Source organism: Corvus hawaiiensis, chromosome 26 (assembly GCF_020740725.1).
Source record: "Corvus hawaiiensis isolate bCorHaw1 chromosome 26, bCorHaw1.pri.cur, whole genome shotgun sequence".
Taxonomy (NCBI): domain Eukaryota; kingdom Metazoa; phylum Chordata; class Aves; order Passeriformes; family Corvidae; genus Corvus; species Corvus hawaiiensis.
The window spans coordinates 38,662,341-38,675,198 of NC_063238.1; the positions used below are offsets into that span (position 1 = coordinate 38,662,341).

Here is a 12,858-nt window from a genome sequence, read left to right on the forward strand (position 1 = left end):
TGTGTTCTTTAATTTGAACATGCTCAAAGGTATCTAGGAATAATGTTCACTTCTTAAGCCATATAAAAAATGTAAGTGTTAAGTGAGTACAGTGTTTGCAATGCTTATTCAAGGTGCTGATATAAACATGAATATAAAACAGCAAAACATGCTTTACCCTATTGGCCTTGTATAACCAGTTACATGTATTAATTACACAACATGACATATGTATGCCATACAGTATTAGCTCTGAAATTTATTTATATATATTTATTTTAGATTGTTGTATTAAACTGATAAAATAACTTTTTTCTTTAACAGAAATTGAAAAATTCCAAAAAGGGGAAGGAAAGGAAGAAGAAAAGTATATTGATGTAGTCATCAATAAGAATATGAAGTTGGGACAAAAAGTTCTGATTCCAGTAAAACAATTCCCTAAGGTAAGACAAATTTTCATATTTGATAAATTTAAGTTCTTCTAAAAGATATTTCACTAGTATCTTAACTGGTTTTTTTTTATGTAACATTTAAAACTATTACCAGTCACTACTGTTGCTGTTCTGCAATCTGTTCTGTAGGAGCTCTAAGGTAGAAATTATTCTTGTTGGAATAAATGTGCAGGAAAGTGGTGCTGGTCACACAAAATAGTATGTTGAGAGCAAATAATTGAACCATATTTTTGGGATAGCAGGATCCTCCTCTTCAGAATATCAAAAGGAAAAACAAATGTTGAAGTTCAATCTGATGCCAGGCTTTGAAACTTTCTTATTGTAGCTAGAAGTGCAGCTTAAAATGCACCATTAAGGAACTAATTGTGCAAATTTTCTTCTCATCCTCCTAAGTTTCAGCCATTGTTATTCTTGAATGAATTATAGCTTGACTGCTAAATTATGCAGTCTGTTCTGGAGGGGTAGAGACTGTTTCATTAATATCTTTGCCCACCATGAATTCTTAACACTTCTTTACTGCTGAGTATTATCCTGCACTAAAATATTGCTGCCTGGAAGCATTTATGCAACATTCAGTAGGCTGTGGAACTTTATTATTTTGGTACTGCTTAAAATTTTAAGGTTAATGTTATGACAATAAAATTAGCATTTTTTTAATTTGTTTGAAATGGCTTTTTCTTCCTATTAGAAATTTCAAGACTTTCTATTCATGGAGGAAAAAATTCACCATTCTTTCCTCCTTCTGTTTAGGAAAACCTTTTATAATTTTTTTTTTCTGCTCAGTATCAGTGTTTTTCTCACAAGCCTGTGCTGGGTGACTTGCAGGGATGTCTTTGCTGCTGTTCCAAGTTTCATGAAATACTTCTTGAGTGAATGCAAGGCTGCGCATCATGTGGGCGCCTCTTCGGAACTCTGACTTAAGTTATCTTTATGACTAAGTAGAGCTATATACAAGCCTACAGACACAAAGATTGGTAAAATATAGGGGCTGCTTACTCCACGGTCAGTGTTTGTAAACAGGATGTTTTTCTTCTAAATGTTGAGATGTAGATACTTGGGCTCAGGGGCAAGAAAGGCAAAATGGCTATTAAAAAGGGAAACACTGCCCTCTGAAAGACACTTCTGCTTCTTTATCTAGTGTCAACTTTCTTTATAGGACTAAACACTGAAATTATTTAGGATAGCTAATAGGGAAAAGCCCGTGCCATCTTTTGAATGGCTAGAGATGCTCTGCTGTTTGATCAGTACTTCTGACCCATAGAGACACTGAACTGGAATAAAGTCTGGTGTGTGATATGGAAAGAAGCCTGAACTTAGATCCAGGGGTGCAAATTAAAACAGACATGTCCTGTGAGTTCCTGCATTTCCACTAGGACTGCTCCACAGAAAGCAAAATACTGGTATCTCTATTCACATAAATCTCTCTTCTGCCAGAGTGAATAAAATCCTAGATACTTAATATTTAAGAATATTTTTACCCCAGTATTTGGGGGCTCAACTTTCCTTAAAAATTTCCATTTTATTACATATAGATGGATATTTGTTAAAGGTTGCTCATTAAAGATTCTGTACAGTCAAAATGAATTAAAATTTCTCACTAATAGGAGTAGTCTGGGAGGTGAGTATCAATTCAGAATTATAATAGGTACTCTTGATATTCTCTGAAAAGCACCTGCTCTAAACCACAAGCAGTTACTGCAATTTGCTCTCACTTGGTTACTAGAACCAGGCTCTTGGTTTGATTTCTGAGATCTAGTAAATTATGGTACATTTTATGAAGTGACACAGCTTGAACATGGCAAACTAAGAACCTTATTCTGGCATACTGTAGTCTGCAGTAAGTGACACAAGTTTTAAGTGCCTGTGTGTAGGAGAACAAAGTCTTTTTGCATCATAATTTTTGAAGTGCTAATCCTATTTATATTTCACGTGTTCAGAGAAGGGCTCAGAAGTTAGAGATGCTTTGTCAAGATTTTTGGGATAGATGTGGGGTTGTTCCAGTCATCTTGGTTCCTCTGAGCTGTATGTAGAATGTATGTGTTGAATATTTATCTGTATTGTCTGATTGGTGACAGCCAAGATGGCTTCACTAAGGGCAAGTTGTGCCTGAAAAAACTGGTGTAGTCCTTTGACAGGGTTACAGGGTTGGTAGATAAGGGAAAAGCAGCTGACGTCATCTACCTGGACTTGTGCAAAGCATTTGACACTGTCCCATGTGCCACTCCTGTCTCTCAACTGGAGAGACATGGACTTGATGGATGGACCACGTGGTGGATAAGGAATTGTCTGGATGGTAGCAGTCAGAGTTGTGGTCAACGGCTCAATGTCCAAGTGGTAACCAGTGACAAGTGCTATTCCTTGAGGGCTGGTACTGGGACCAGCAATGTTTGACATCTTTGTAGGTGACATGGACAGTGGCATTGAGGGCACCCTCAGCAAGTTCACTGACCCCCAGCTCTGTGGTGCAGTTGACACAGGCTGGAGGGACGGGATGGCATCCAGAGGGGCCTTGAGAGATTAAAGAGGTGGGGCTGTGCAATCCTCATGAAGTTCAGCAGGGCCACATGCAAGGTGATCCCTGTGGGTTGGGGCAAGCACGAATACAGGCTGGTCAGAGAATGGATCAAGAGCAGCCCTGAGGAGGACAGCTTGGGGTGTTGGCTGACAAGAAGCTCAACATGACCCCTAAATGTGCTCTCACAGCCCAGAAACCAAATGTGTCCTGGGCTGCATCCAAAGCCCCGTGGGCAGCAGGTGAGGGAGGGGATTCTTCCCCTGTGCTCTGGTGAGATCCTACCTGCAGTGCTACATCCAGCTCTGGGGTCCCCAACATAAGGACATGGACCTGTTGGAATGAGTTAGTGGAGGCCATGAGGATGACTGGAGCTGGAGCACCTCTGCTAGGAAGATGGGATGAGAGAGCTGGAGAAAAGAAGGCTCCAGGGAGACCTTCCAGTACCTAAAGGGGGTTTACAAGAGAGCTGGAAAGAGGCTTCTTAAAAGGGCATGGAGTGATTGGACAAGTGGGGATGGCTTAAATTGAAAGAGGAGAGATTTAGATTAGATAGTAGGAAGAAATTCTTTACTGTAAGAGTAGTGAGGCATTTGGCAGATTGCCCAGAGAAGCTATGGTTGCTCCATCCCTGGAAGTGTTCAAGACCAGGCTGGATGGGGCTTTGGGCAACATGATCTAGTGGAAGGTGTCCCTGCCCATGGCAGGGGTGTTGGAACTGGATGATCTTCAAGGTCTCTTCCATCCTGTACTTTCTGTGATTCTCTTCTGCGGAACTTACAAAAAAATATTGTGATCCTCATAAAAACTTGAAATGGTGTTTCACATAAATGCTTTGTGCCTCTGCACTGCTGTTCTCTGTGCATGTGTGCAGTTTCCTCGACTGTTTTACCTGTGGTAGGTGTTAGTATTGCAGCAAATATGTTGGTAGAAAATACCAAGGGAGAATTCCTCAGAAAAGTGGTTAAAAGAGTTGTTTCTCATTTTTGAATTTTCTTTCCTGCTGATCAGTGTTGGTGACAAATGCTTCAGAACAATGAAATTTAAGACTTAAATATGGATTAAATCTGTGCAAAAAGATCTTCTGCGTGTTAATATTAAATTTAGAGTTCTCCTATCAAGCAGGCCTGTTTGCCTGCAGTCCACACTAATGCTATTACCTGTTGTGCAAAATCCTGGACAGAGATACCTCCATTTTTTCATGAGATGCAGTCTTTATGGGGTTATTGACCTGAGAATCTGCTGTTTGAAGCTGGTAAAATCATTACGGTAATTTATAAATCTGTCAAACGAGCATTGCATTACCAGTTTCGGTTTAATCTAGCTAACTTCGGTAATCAGGATATAGTGAGAAAAAATAAGTTTGCTTCAATTCCATCGACACCGTAGTCCCCTAAATAAACAATCATGATTTTAAACTGGATCAAAAAACCACCCAAGTTATTAAAATTGTTTATCTCTAACAGGGTTAAATATCTGTAAATGAAACTAACCACAGATATAAGTGATTTTGTCAGCAGAAACTATTTCTTTGTTTATACTTGCCAGGGGTGACTCTGGGAAGGAAAGATGCCTCTGCTATTCAGGTATATTGATATTTCATTAATCCTATCTTAATTTTTTCTTAAAAAAGATGTCCATGAACTGAAACAGCCCATCAGTGCCCTGCCCCATTCAGACAGCTTGCTAAGCCTGAAATGTGTATTATGTTGCCTTCTCCTTCTTTAAAACTTTTCTGTAACTCTGACTCCTTGAATAAGTCATAATAGCCTCAACACAGGTCAGGTAGTCCAGGCTCTGATCAGACCAACCTGGCATGGTAATGCTTGCTCACATTTCCTGTCCTGTCAGATACATTCTCATGAGCCCATAGCTGGGTCCTGTGCAATTACCTCTGACAGCCCCGGAAGGTTACAGGTTAAGTGCAGGAGAAGCTCTTCAACTAAAGTGCAGAGCAGCTGGGTTTCTGTTGGAAGAGAATCTGGTAGACCTCACGTTCAAAAGTATGTATTGCACTTTTTTTGGTCTTCTTTGCTCATCCTGGAACACCTTATGAGTTTCTGGTCTTTCGCTTAGTGCACAAATAGTTGAGTGTTCCTGGTGATGTATTTAACTGGCCTCCTACCTAAGAGCTCTTGGTTCCTTCTATGGTACTCTCTAATTATATCCTTTAACTGGGAACTTTTGACTTGCTCAGCCCTTGGTAGTGTTAGTTAACAGGTTTAATCTCATGCTACAGATAGTTGGTCTAAATATTTTTGGTTTTGGTTTTTTTTTTTTATATCTGGATCTTGATAGAATGTGATAGAATAACCAAGACAACCTGAATTTTGTCTGTGCTTTGAAATAATTCAAGATGGTTAGTCCCAGGAGTTATGTTCAGCTTCTCCTTGAGGCTGGTTATGCATTTGAATAAATTTCTTTGTGTTATCTACAGACTCCTGTAAAAAAAAGCCCCTGAATTAATATGTCTTGATATGGTGACAGCTAGTTTTACTGGGTAAGACAAAACCTCTACAGATTGCAGGCCCAGTCACATCTTTTCAAATATATGATTGTGCAGAGTCTTACAGTTTTTTGGTTTGGTCCAGCTCTGCAGATTTCTCCAAGAGGTCTGAATTGCTGTGATACAGAAATTAATCTGAGGTATTTAGGTGAAGCTTGAATAAGCTTTGGTAATGCTGTCTGCAATCCTGTTGTAACTGGGGCATCCACTACAAGTAAGGATTAGAGAGGTTAGGCTTTTATGCAACCTTATAGGAAAAAAGGCCAACTTTTTGAGGTAGCATTGAGTTCTAAATCAAGTTACCTGTAGTTGGGAGTCCATGTGGATGCTGGATGTCTAAACTGCAGGTAGTAGAATGAGATCTTGTCAGCTTAGGACATTGAGATTAGGGCGACTTGCTGTTTGATCAGCTGAATACCTCAACTGACTCTGGGTTGTGTGTGAAAATGTGACCCTTTGTCTCGGTTTGACATATGTGACAAATGTGTCACCCCAAGACACCCTTAAACCTGTATTTCTCTTGTGTTTCATGCTTGAAAATAATCTTCAAACTTGCACAGACTTAAAGGCAGAAAAGATGAGCTGGCCACACAAGGAAGGTCCTGATGTGGTTGTGTTGGTGAAGGGACTCTGTGGATCTGTCCTGACTCTGCTATGAGGAGCCATCACGTGTGAAAGGTGTTTTAGAGCTTTGTTGTGCACTGTGAGGCAGGAAGGTGTTATCCCCCTCTCATACATCTAATGAATATGCATTGTGAAGTAGTTTAGTCTCAGAAATCTGATTTTGCTTTGACAGTTTGCTGAACTTGGGTGTTCTGAATTAGGTGAAAAAAATAGCTTCCATGGATGGTAAATGGAACCGTGATGATTTTCCATGAGATGGAGCAAAACTGTGGGGAACAATTATTTCCGTTTTGACAGGTTACCATTTTAAAAATTGCTCATAGATCTACACTTATATACTGGGTAAATCTCAGATTTCAGGCAGAAATGGTCTGTTGTTCCCTGAAGTGATACTTTAAATATATTTTCTCAAAAGTTACTGACTTGCGGAACTGGTATCCATTTAAGCCTTTTAGCTCAACTTTTAAAGAGACAATATCTGTTTTAAAATGTTGTATTCATATACAATATATCTGCAGTTGTTATATAAAGTCATGGAGAGATTAGTATTTTAATCACATGACTAGTTAGAAAGCAATTTTTCGTAATAACTAAGCTCTAAGGATTTCTTAGAGTAGAAATGAGAAAATGTGGTTGCGTAACCAGAAGTGATGTGGAGGAACAAGCATCAATTGTAATACCAAGGATAACTTTTGAGCAACTTTATAGTAAAATGGACCAAGCTTTCTGCTGTGAATAAATGTTTAAAGACCTCTTACCACGTTACATGAAGGAGAGTAGTTTGTGGTGTAACACAGATGCTTAAAGCACTTACCTTTCTATAGAAACTTTATCTTTCTGAGATGATTGGGAAAACCTTGAAGTTTTCCTTTTTTCAGGTCATTCTAAGGGAAAGTGCTCTGAATCTTAAATTAACTTTTTTTTTTTTCTAGTGACCCTGTCGCAGAGGAACCATTGCAGAAAACTAATATGTCAAGAAAGATTTCTATGGCTTTAATAACAATGGAGTGCTTAAAGCTTTACAGGAAAGCATTTGGTCAAGAATTTATACTTTCACTAAGTATTTTAAGCTGGATGAACCATTCTTAGCAGTCTTGCCTTGGTTGGGGATAAACAAGGATTACTTTTTCTATTATATCCCCTTTTCTGTAATATATACATTTTAAAAATGCGGTATCACTGGCATTAATTCTTTTTTTTTTTTTGTTATAATTCATATAGTAGATCAAATGGTTCTGAAGAGAATATCCTGTTCTATAAATGTTCTTCGTAACTGTGTTTCTCTGGAAATGTTTTCAGGGAATAGTTTCAAGCAGTGATTTGGTAAGACAACAAATCTCTAGATAACTGTTCAAGTCATGTTTTGATTCGGTGATTCTGAAGAAATAGGTGCTATGCAGTGATGCCCATAATCTCCATTGTAGGATAACTGAAAAAATGCTTCTTAAAATGAGGATTTTTGAACATCTAAGAAAGGAAACAATTTTCAAGCAAAAACCTTATAATCAATTTTATTTTGTTGCTTCTATTGTGAAAGATGTTTTCTATTTAAGATGTATCTTAAATTGGAGATTTTTGTTACACACTTTAGGGTAATCTGTAAAAGGGGAACAGATACACTCTTTCAGTACAGTAAACCAGTACTTGCCAGCTAATAGACACCATGGTCAAGAGAAAACCCCATATCCCAGGAATTTGAGGAAAGGCTGTTGCACTGCATAGTATCTTTACCCACAAAGTAAACCAGAGGTCCAGGAGGATGTGCTTTCAATGATCAGAGATTTTAGGAATAAGCACACCCCTCAAATCTTGCATACTTTTGCTCAAACTGATGTATTATCTGATGATATTTTGTTCAGAGGGTACCATTTATCAATAGCAGAGTATTATTTGGTTAGAAATGTAGCTGAGGTGCTAATTTTTCCCATTTTATCAAATTGTTTCCTCCCAGGTCTGTTAATCTGAATCTTGATACTGTTTTTGCAAAGATGCCTGAAGTTTTGCTGTAATTTTGCTTGAGATGCCGTATTTGTATACTCTTCAGAGCTGGCCTAGAAGCAAATTTGAATTGGGGACTTTATCTCTTTTATATGCCATTGTCCATAGTTTACTGATACTTACCTAATACATTAGAATCTGTCTTAATGCAGAGACAATTCCTGATTTGACAAAAGTGATCCAGTGTAGAGTAACATTTATGGTTGGCTCTTTAGAGTTCATTTGTCCTGTAGAACTGAAAAGTTCACCAGCTTGCACTGGAAAGCAGTGTGACTGCTTTAATACAGTGTTAAACTGAAGCTGGTGAAGGTGAGGATTGTTTTTGGTATTTACACCAGTTTGGAGGTGATTGTGCTGTACTTGAGAGGGGCAAGTAAAGAGAGGAGTCAGGCATGTCTGATTCTGAGCCAAAACTAGTGATTGTGACTGGTCTGACTTGGGCAGAGCTGCTCGGATGTCTTTTTGTTACTATCCAATATGTCTAATTCAGAGATAGTTTATAAGCTTGAGTTCAGTAATGGACCTGAATTTTTTCTTTGTTCTTGTGCTCTTGGGGCAAATAAACCCTAAATGTGGAACATGGGAAGCACCTATGCAACTTGTGAGCAATTTTGTGTAAGGGCTAACCTGGATCTGCCAGGCTTACTTGCTTCTGTTACACCAGAAGATAAACAGGATTTGCTAGTTTTATAAGTAAAATTTGTTTGACTGTGTGCTGATTTTGTACCTTTAGGTTTGAGTCCTACTATTTGATTGAAAGCAGTATATAAGTAATAATAGTAACTTAGTGACTGATAGTTTGAGTGTTTCTATATCTATGAAATATTTCAAAATAAACCTTTGATCAGATGTTTCCAATTTGATGTAAAAGAAAGTTAAACCAACAGTTTGAAAAAAATGCAGTACTTGTTCAAAGTAAATAATCTGTTTTCTACTGAAAGGATTCCTTCAATATCATAAATGGATCTTATTTATGGAATAATCAACTGAAGTGTTCCAAAGCCTTTTAACTTTGTTATGTGGGAGCAAAAATGCTTTGTGACTACATTGTAAGCCATTTTTTACTAACCTTTGTTTGTGCTTTTAAGCTACACCTAGAAGTACTGTGCTTTCAAGTCAGCAGAATTTCAGACTTGTAACACAAGTTTCTTATGCTTCAGACTTGTCAAATCGAATATTTGGAGCCTCAGTGCACAGAAAAGAATAGTTCAGTGGATATCAGGATGCAGACAATGCATTTTCATGTTCATTAAATGTGTCTAGAACATGTCATCTGTGCAGTCCTTGTGTAAGCTGGTGCGATGTCTGGCTTTGGCACTAGAGATTTCATGGTTTTGAAAAGATGACAACTTTTGGAGGTATTGAAGTTTTGTTTGACAAGTTTTAGGTTTACACAACATTAAACTGTTTGGTTTTAACTAAAAGAATACATCTGCAGTAAAGAGTTAGTGCTTGTTTTTATTTCTAGTAGCATAAAAGGCTATTATAAACAGATGTAAGTAATCTTAAGTAATGCTTGAGAAACTGAGGTGGTTCTCTACATGAAAGCTTTACTTTGAGCTTAACTATGAACTTCCTTTAAGGAAACTCTTGAAAAGGAGTAATTGACTTCTGGAAGTTCAAATTTGTTACAAATTGTTTCAATTTGTTTGCTTTTTTTAGTTATACCTTCAGAAACAGTAAAATCAGAAGTCTGAGTTAAAAGGAACCTCTAGAGAACATCTGTGCCTTCAGATGTTCAACCTTCTGTTGAAATAATGATTGTAAATTAAATTGCACAGGACCCCATCAGTGGCCCTGGGTCCTGAATATTCTCAGCAAGGGAGATTTCTACCTTTATCTGTTCAATCTTTGTGATTAATATTTTCCTTGATTGTATCTTAGGACCTATATGAAAACAAATGGACCTCTCTAATAAAAAAAAATTAAAGAAATTGCCTGAGAATTTCTTGATGTGGCCTGATAATTTCAGAAAAGACTGGTTCATTCAAGGCCTTAAATTAAATAGGTTGTGTGGACTGTAGCCATGCGTAAGCTATTTTCTCAATAGCATTATGTCAGGTCTACATTGGGAATTGAACTTGCAGCTAGTAAGGGGAATAAACTTACATTTTCATATTTAGTTGACTTTTAATACTTGCTTTCCTTTTTGTCTAAAGCTGAAAGAAATAAGCTGGAGCTGTAGACTTTCTGCACAGTAGGGTGAGTGCAGCTGCACCTTTCTTCCATCAGCACTTCCAGTGTAGCAACAAGAGATTTGGGACTGCCACTGCCCCATTGCCAAGTCCTTTCAAATTACTTCAGATGAACAGGGAGATCAGTGCTGCCCATCTTGGCTCTTCAGTGACTCAGTAGTAGAGGGACAAGCAAAGAACTTACAAACTGTTTCATAAATTTGAGGCCACAAAGCTTAAGCCCATTTGTTGTTCAGCATCACTATATTTTATTTCTACCTAAAACTATCTTTTTAACATGATTGTGTCACTTCAGTTGTTGAGTACCTCAACCTTCTTATCTGCTGTGACCAGTTTTCCATCATGGTTTATTGGTGGGAGTGGGGGATAACACCTTCTTTAATCTTCCTTTTCTGTTTGGGATACCTGGAGAAGCCCTTTCTGTTACTCTTTGTGTCCTTTGCCAGTTTCAGCTTCACTTGGGCCTTCCTCACCCCAGCTCTACACAACCAGACTTGATCTCTATACTCTTTCCCAGGTCACCTGTCTTCCTCTGTCTATGCATTTGTTTCTTGCCCTTTAGTTTGACCCGCTGGTCCCTACTCAGCCATGCTGGTCTCTTGCCTGAACTCTTGCTCCTGGAAATCGCTTGCTCTTGTGTTCAATGGAAGACTTCCTTAATGATCTGCCAGCTCTGTTCCACTTGCCTATCCCTGAGGGCAGTCTCTCAGGGGATCCCACTGACTAGCTCCCCAAAGAGCTGGAAGTCTGCTTTGTTAAAGTTCAGCAGCCCAACTTTACTCCTTACCTGATCCATATTCAGTGCATGATTGCTGCCTTCAATCTTGATGTCCCCAGTGAGCTCATTGGCGTTGGTGGGAGTAACGCTCCCCTCTGGCAGGTCTGTCTATTACCTGGGTCAGGAAGTTATCCCACATGCATTCCAGGAGTCTCCAGGGTTACCTGCAGCTCACCGTGCCACTTTTCCAGCAGATGTTGGGGTGGTTGGAGTCCCTCAGCAGGACAAAAGCCTTGGGCACAATGCTTCCTGTAGCTGGAGCAAGAAGGCTTTGTCAGCAGGCTCCTCTTGATCTGGTAACCTGTAGTGGACACCAAGTTATCCTTGAGTTCAGATACTTCTGTGTTGCTGGAGCCACTGACATTCTAGTAATTGTACTATTTGGTTGTACTTAATGTTTTTTAATTTATGATCTAATCATTGTTTGCACCTAGGACTAAAAGTTGTTCCAGCAAAATATCCCACTGTGCTCATTAGTTTATGATTAAAAATCCAATGAGGTTAATGGGAGTTTTTTTGTTTTCTTACAGTTCAACTTTGTGGGAAAACTTTTGGGTCCACGTGGTAATTCCCTAAAGCGTTTACAGGAAGAAACACTGACAAAAATGTCTATTTTGGGAAAAGGTTCTATGAGGGACAAGACAAAGGTAAGGCCTGAGTATGTCAGTGGAGTTTTGTTACTTACTTTAAATTTCTGAGGAGGGGCGTAAACCTGGTAACAAAAATTGGGGCAAATAAAAAGCGTGGGAGATCCAATACTGGTTTTAGGTTAATGAATCTCCTTGGCTAACCAAGCCAAGAATCCACATGCACTGGGCAAACCAAGCCAACAGATGTCAAGTAATGGAAGACAGAGAGGATTTTATGGGAGCCAAATTGCTGTCAAAGAGGGATACTGGAATGAGAACAAGCTGTAGCTTTTGTGTTGGTCTTCATGGGAAATGAAAAAAAAAGCCTGAAATGCTTAATGTATGCCCAAGGTTGGAAGATGTGGGCCAGTGAGTGAGCTTATTTTCATTTGTGTGCTGTTGTAAGAGTTTTAGTGTGTAGTGTTTTCTTAGAATCACAGAATATCCCAAGTTAGAAGGCACCTACATGGATCATCGAAGTCCAACTCCTGGCCCTCCAAGTAATGGAGAAAGTAATGGAAGCATTGCCAAGTCATGTTACAGAAGTGAAATAAAATACAATAATGAAAGTGAACTTTGCAAAAAAAAGCATAGAGTGACTTCAAAAGCTTGTTTATGGGAATGATCTTAGAAAAACCTGCATTGAAATTCTGTATGTTTTGTTAAAGGTGCTGATTGAAATGCTTTTTTACCAGGTACTACACAGAAAATTGTGACTTTTCTATTGCTTGTTGCTGTTACCAGCCAACTTGATTGATAAACACAAAAAGCAAGATTCTTAGCACTCTATTTTCTGCATAAACTAGCTGCACAGTGATTATTTTTCCTCTTTAGGAAAAAGGGATGGGGAATGCTTTATGCCAGTGTATACTAAAAGCCAAAGTATATGGGGAACTCAACTAGCTTCCAGTGCTAGTGATGGCTCATACATTTTGAGTAACTGTGCTTAAAGTATTTAACTGAGAAACAGTTCCTATTAAAACTAAATATTTGAGCTGTGATGTTTATATTAGGTTAATTCTTATTTTTAAGATCTCTTATTTATATTGCAAAATAATGATCTTGCTGACAGTCTTATCCTGCTGAGTGACCTCTTAATATTCTTGCTGTGGGTGCTCTGACAGTGATCTAAACTATTTTTTTGTTTTTCTTTTAAACATCCTCGTAGTTAAACACAAATCATGT

At 38.5% G+C, this 12,858-nt stretch overlaps 1 protein-coding gene across 3 annotated transcripts in view; it reads left to right on the plus strand.

Moving 5' to 3' along the window:
- Positions 1–12,858, plus strand: part of KHDRBS3 (KH RNA binding domain containing, signal transduction associated 3) — a 92,001-nt gene that overhangs the window by 26,005 nt on the left and 53,138 nt on the right. For all 3 annotated transcript variants that reach the window (XM_048286407.1, XM_048286408.1, XM_048286409.1), the window contains exons 2-3: positions 304–422; positions 11,575–11,691. In XM_048286407.1, the coding sequence (XP_048142364.1) occupies positions 304–422; positions 11,575–11,691 (236 nt within the window). The remainder of the gene's footprint in view (positions 1–303; positions 423–11,574; positions 11,692–12,858) is intronic.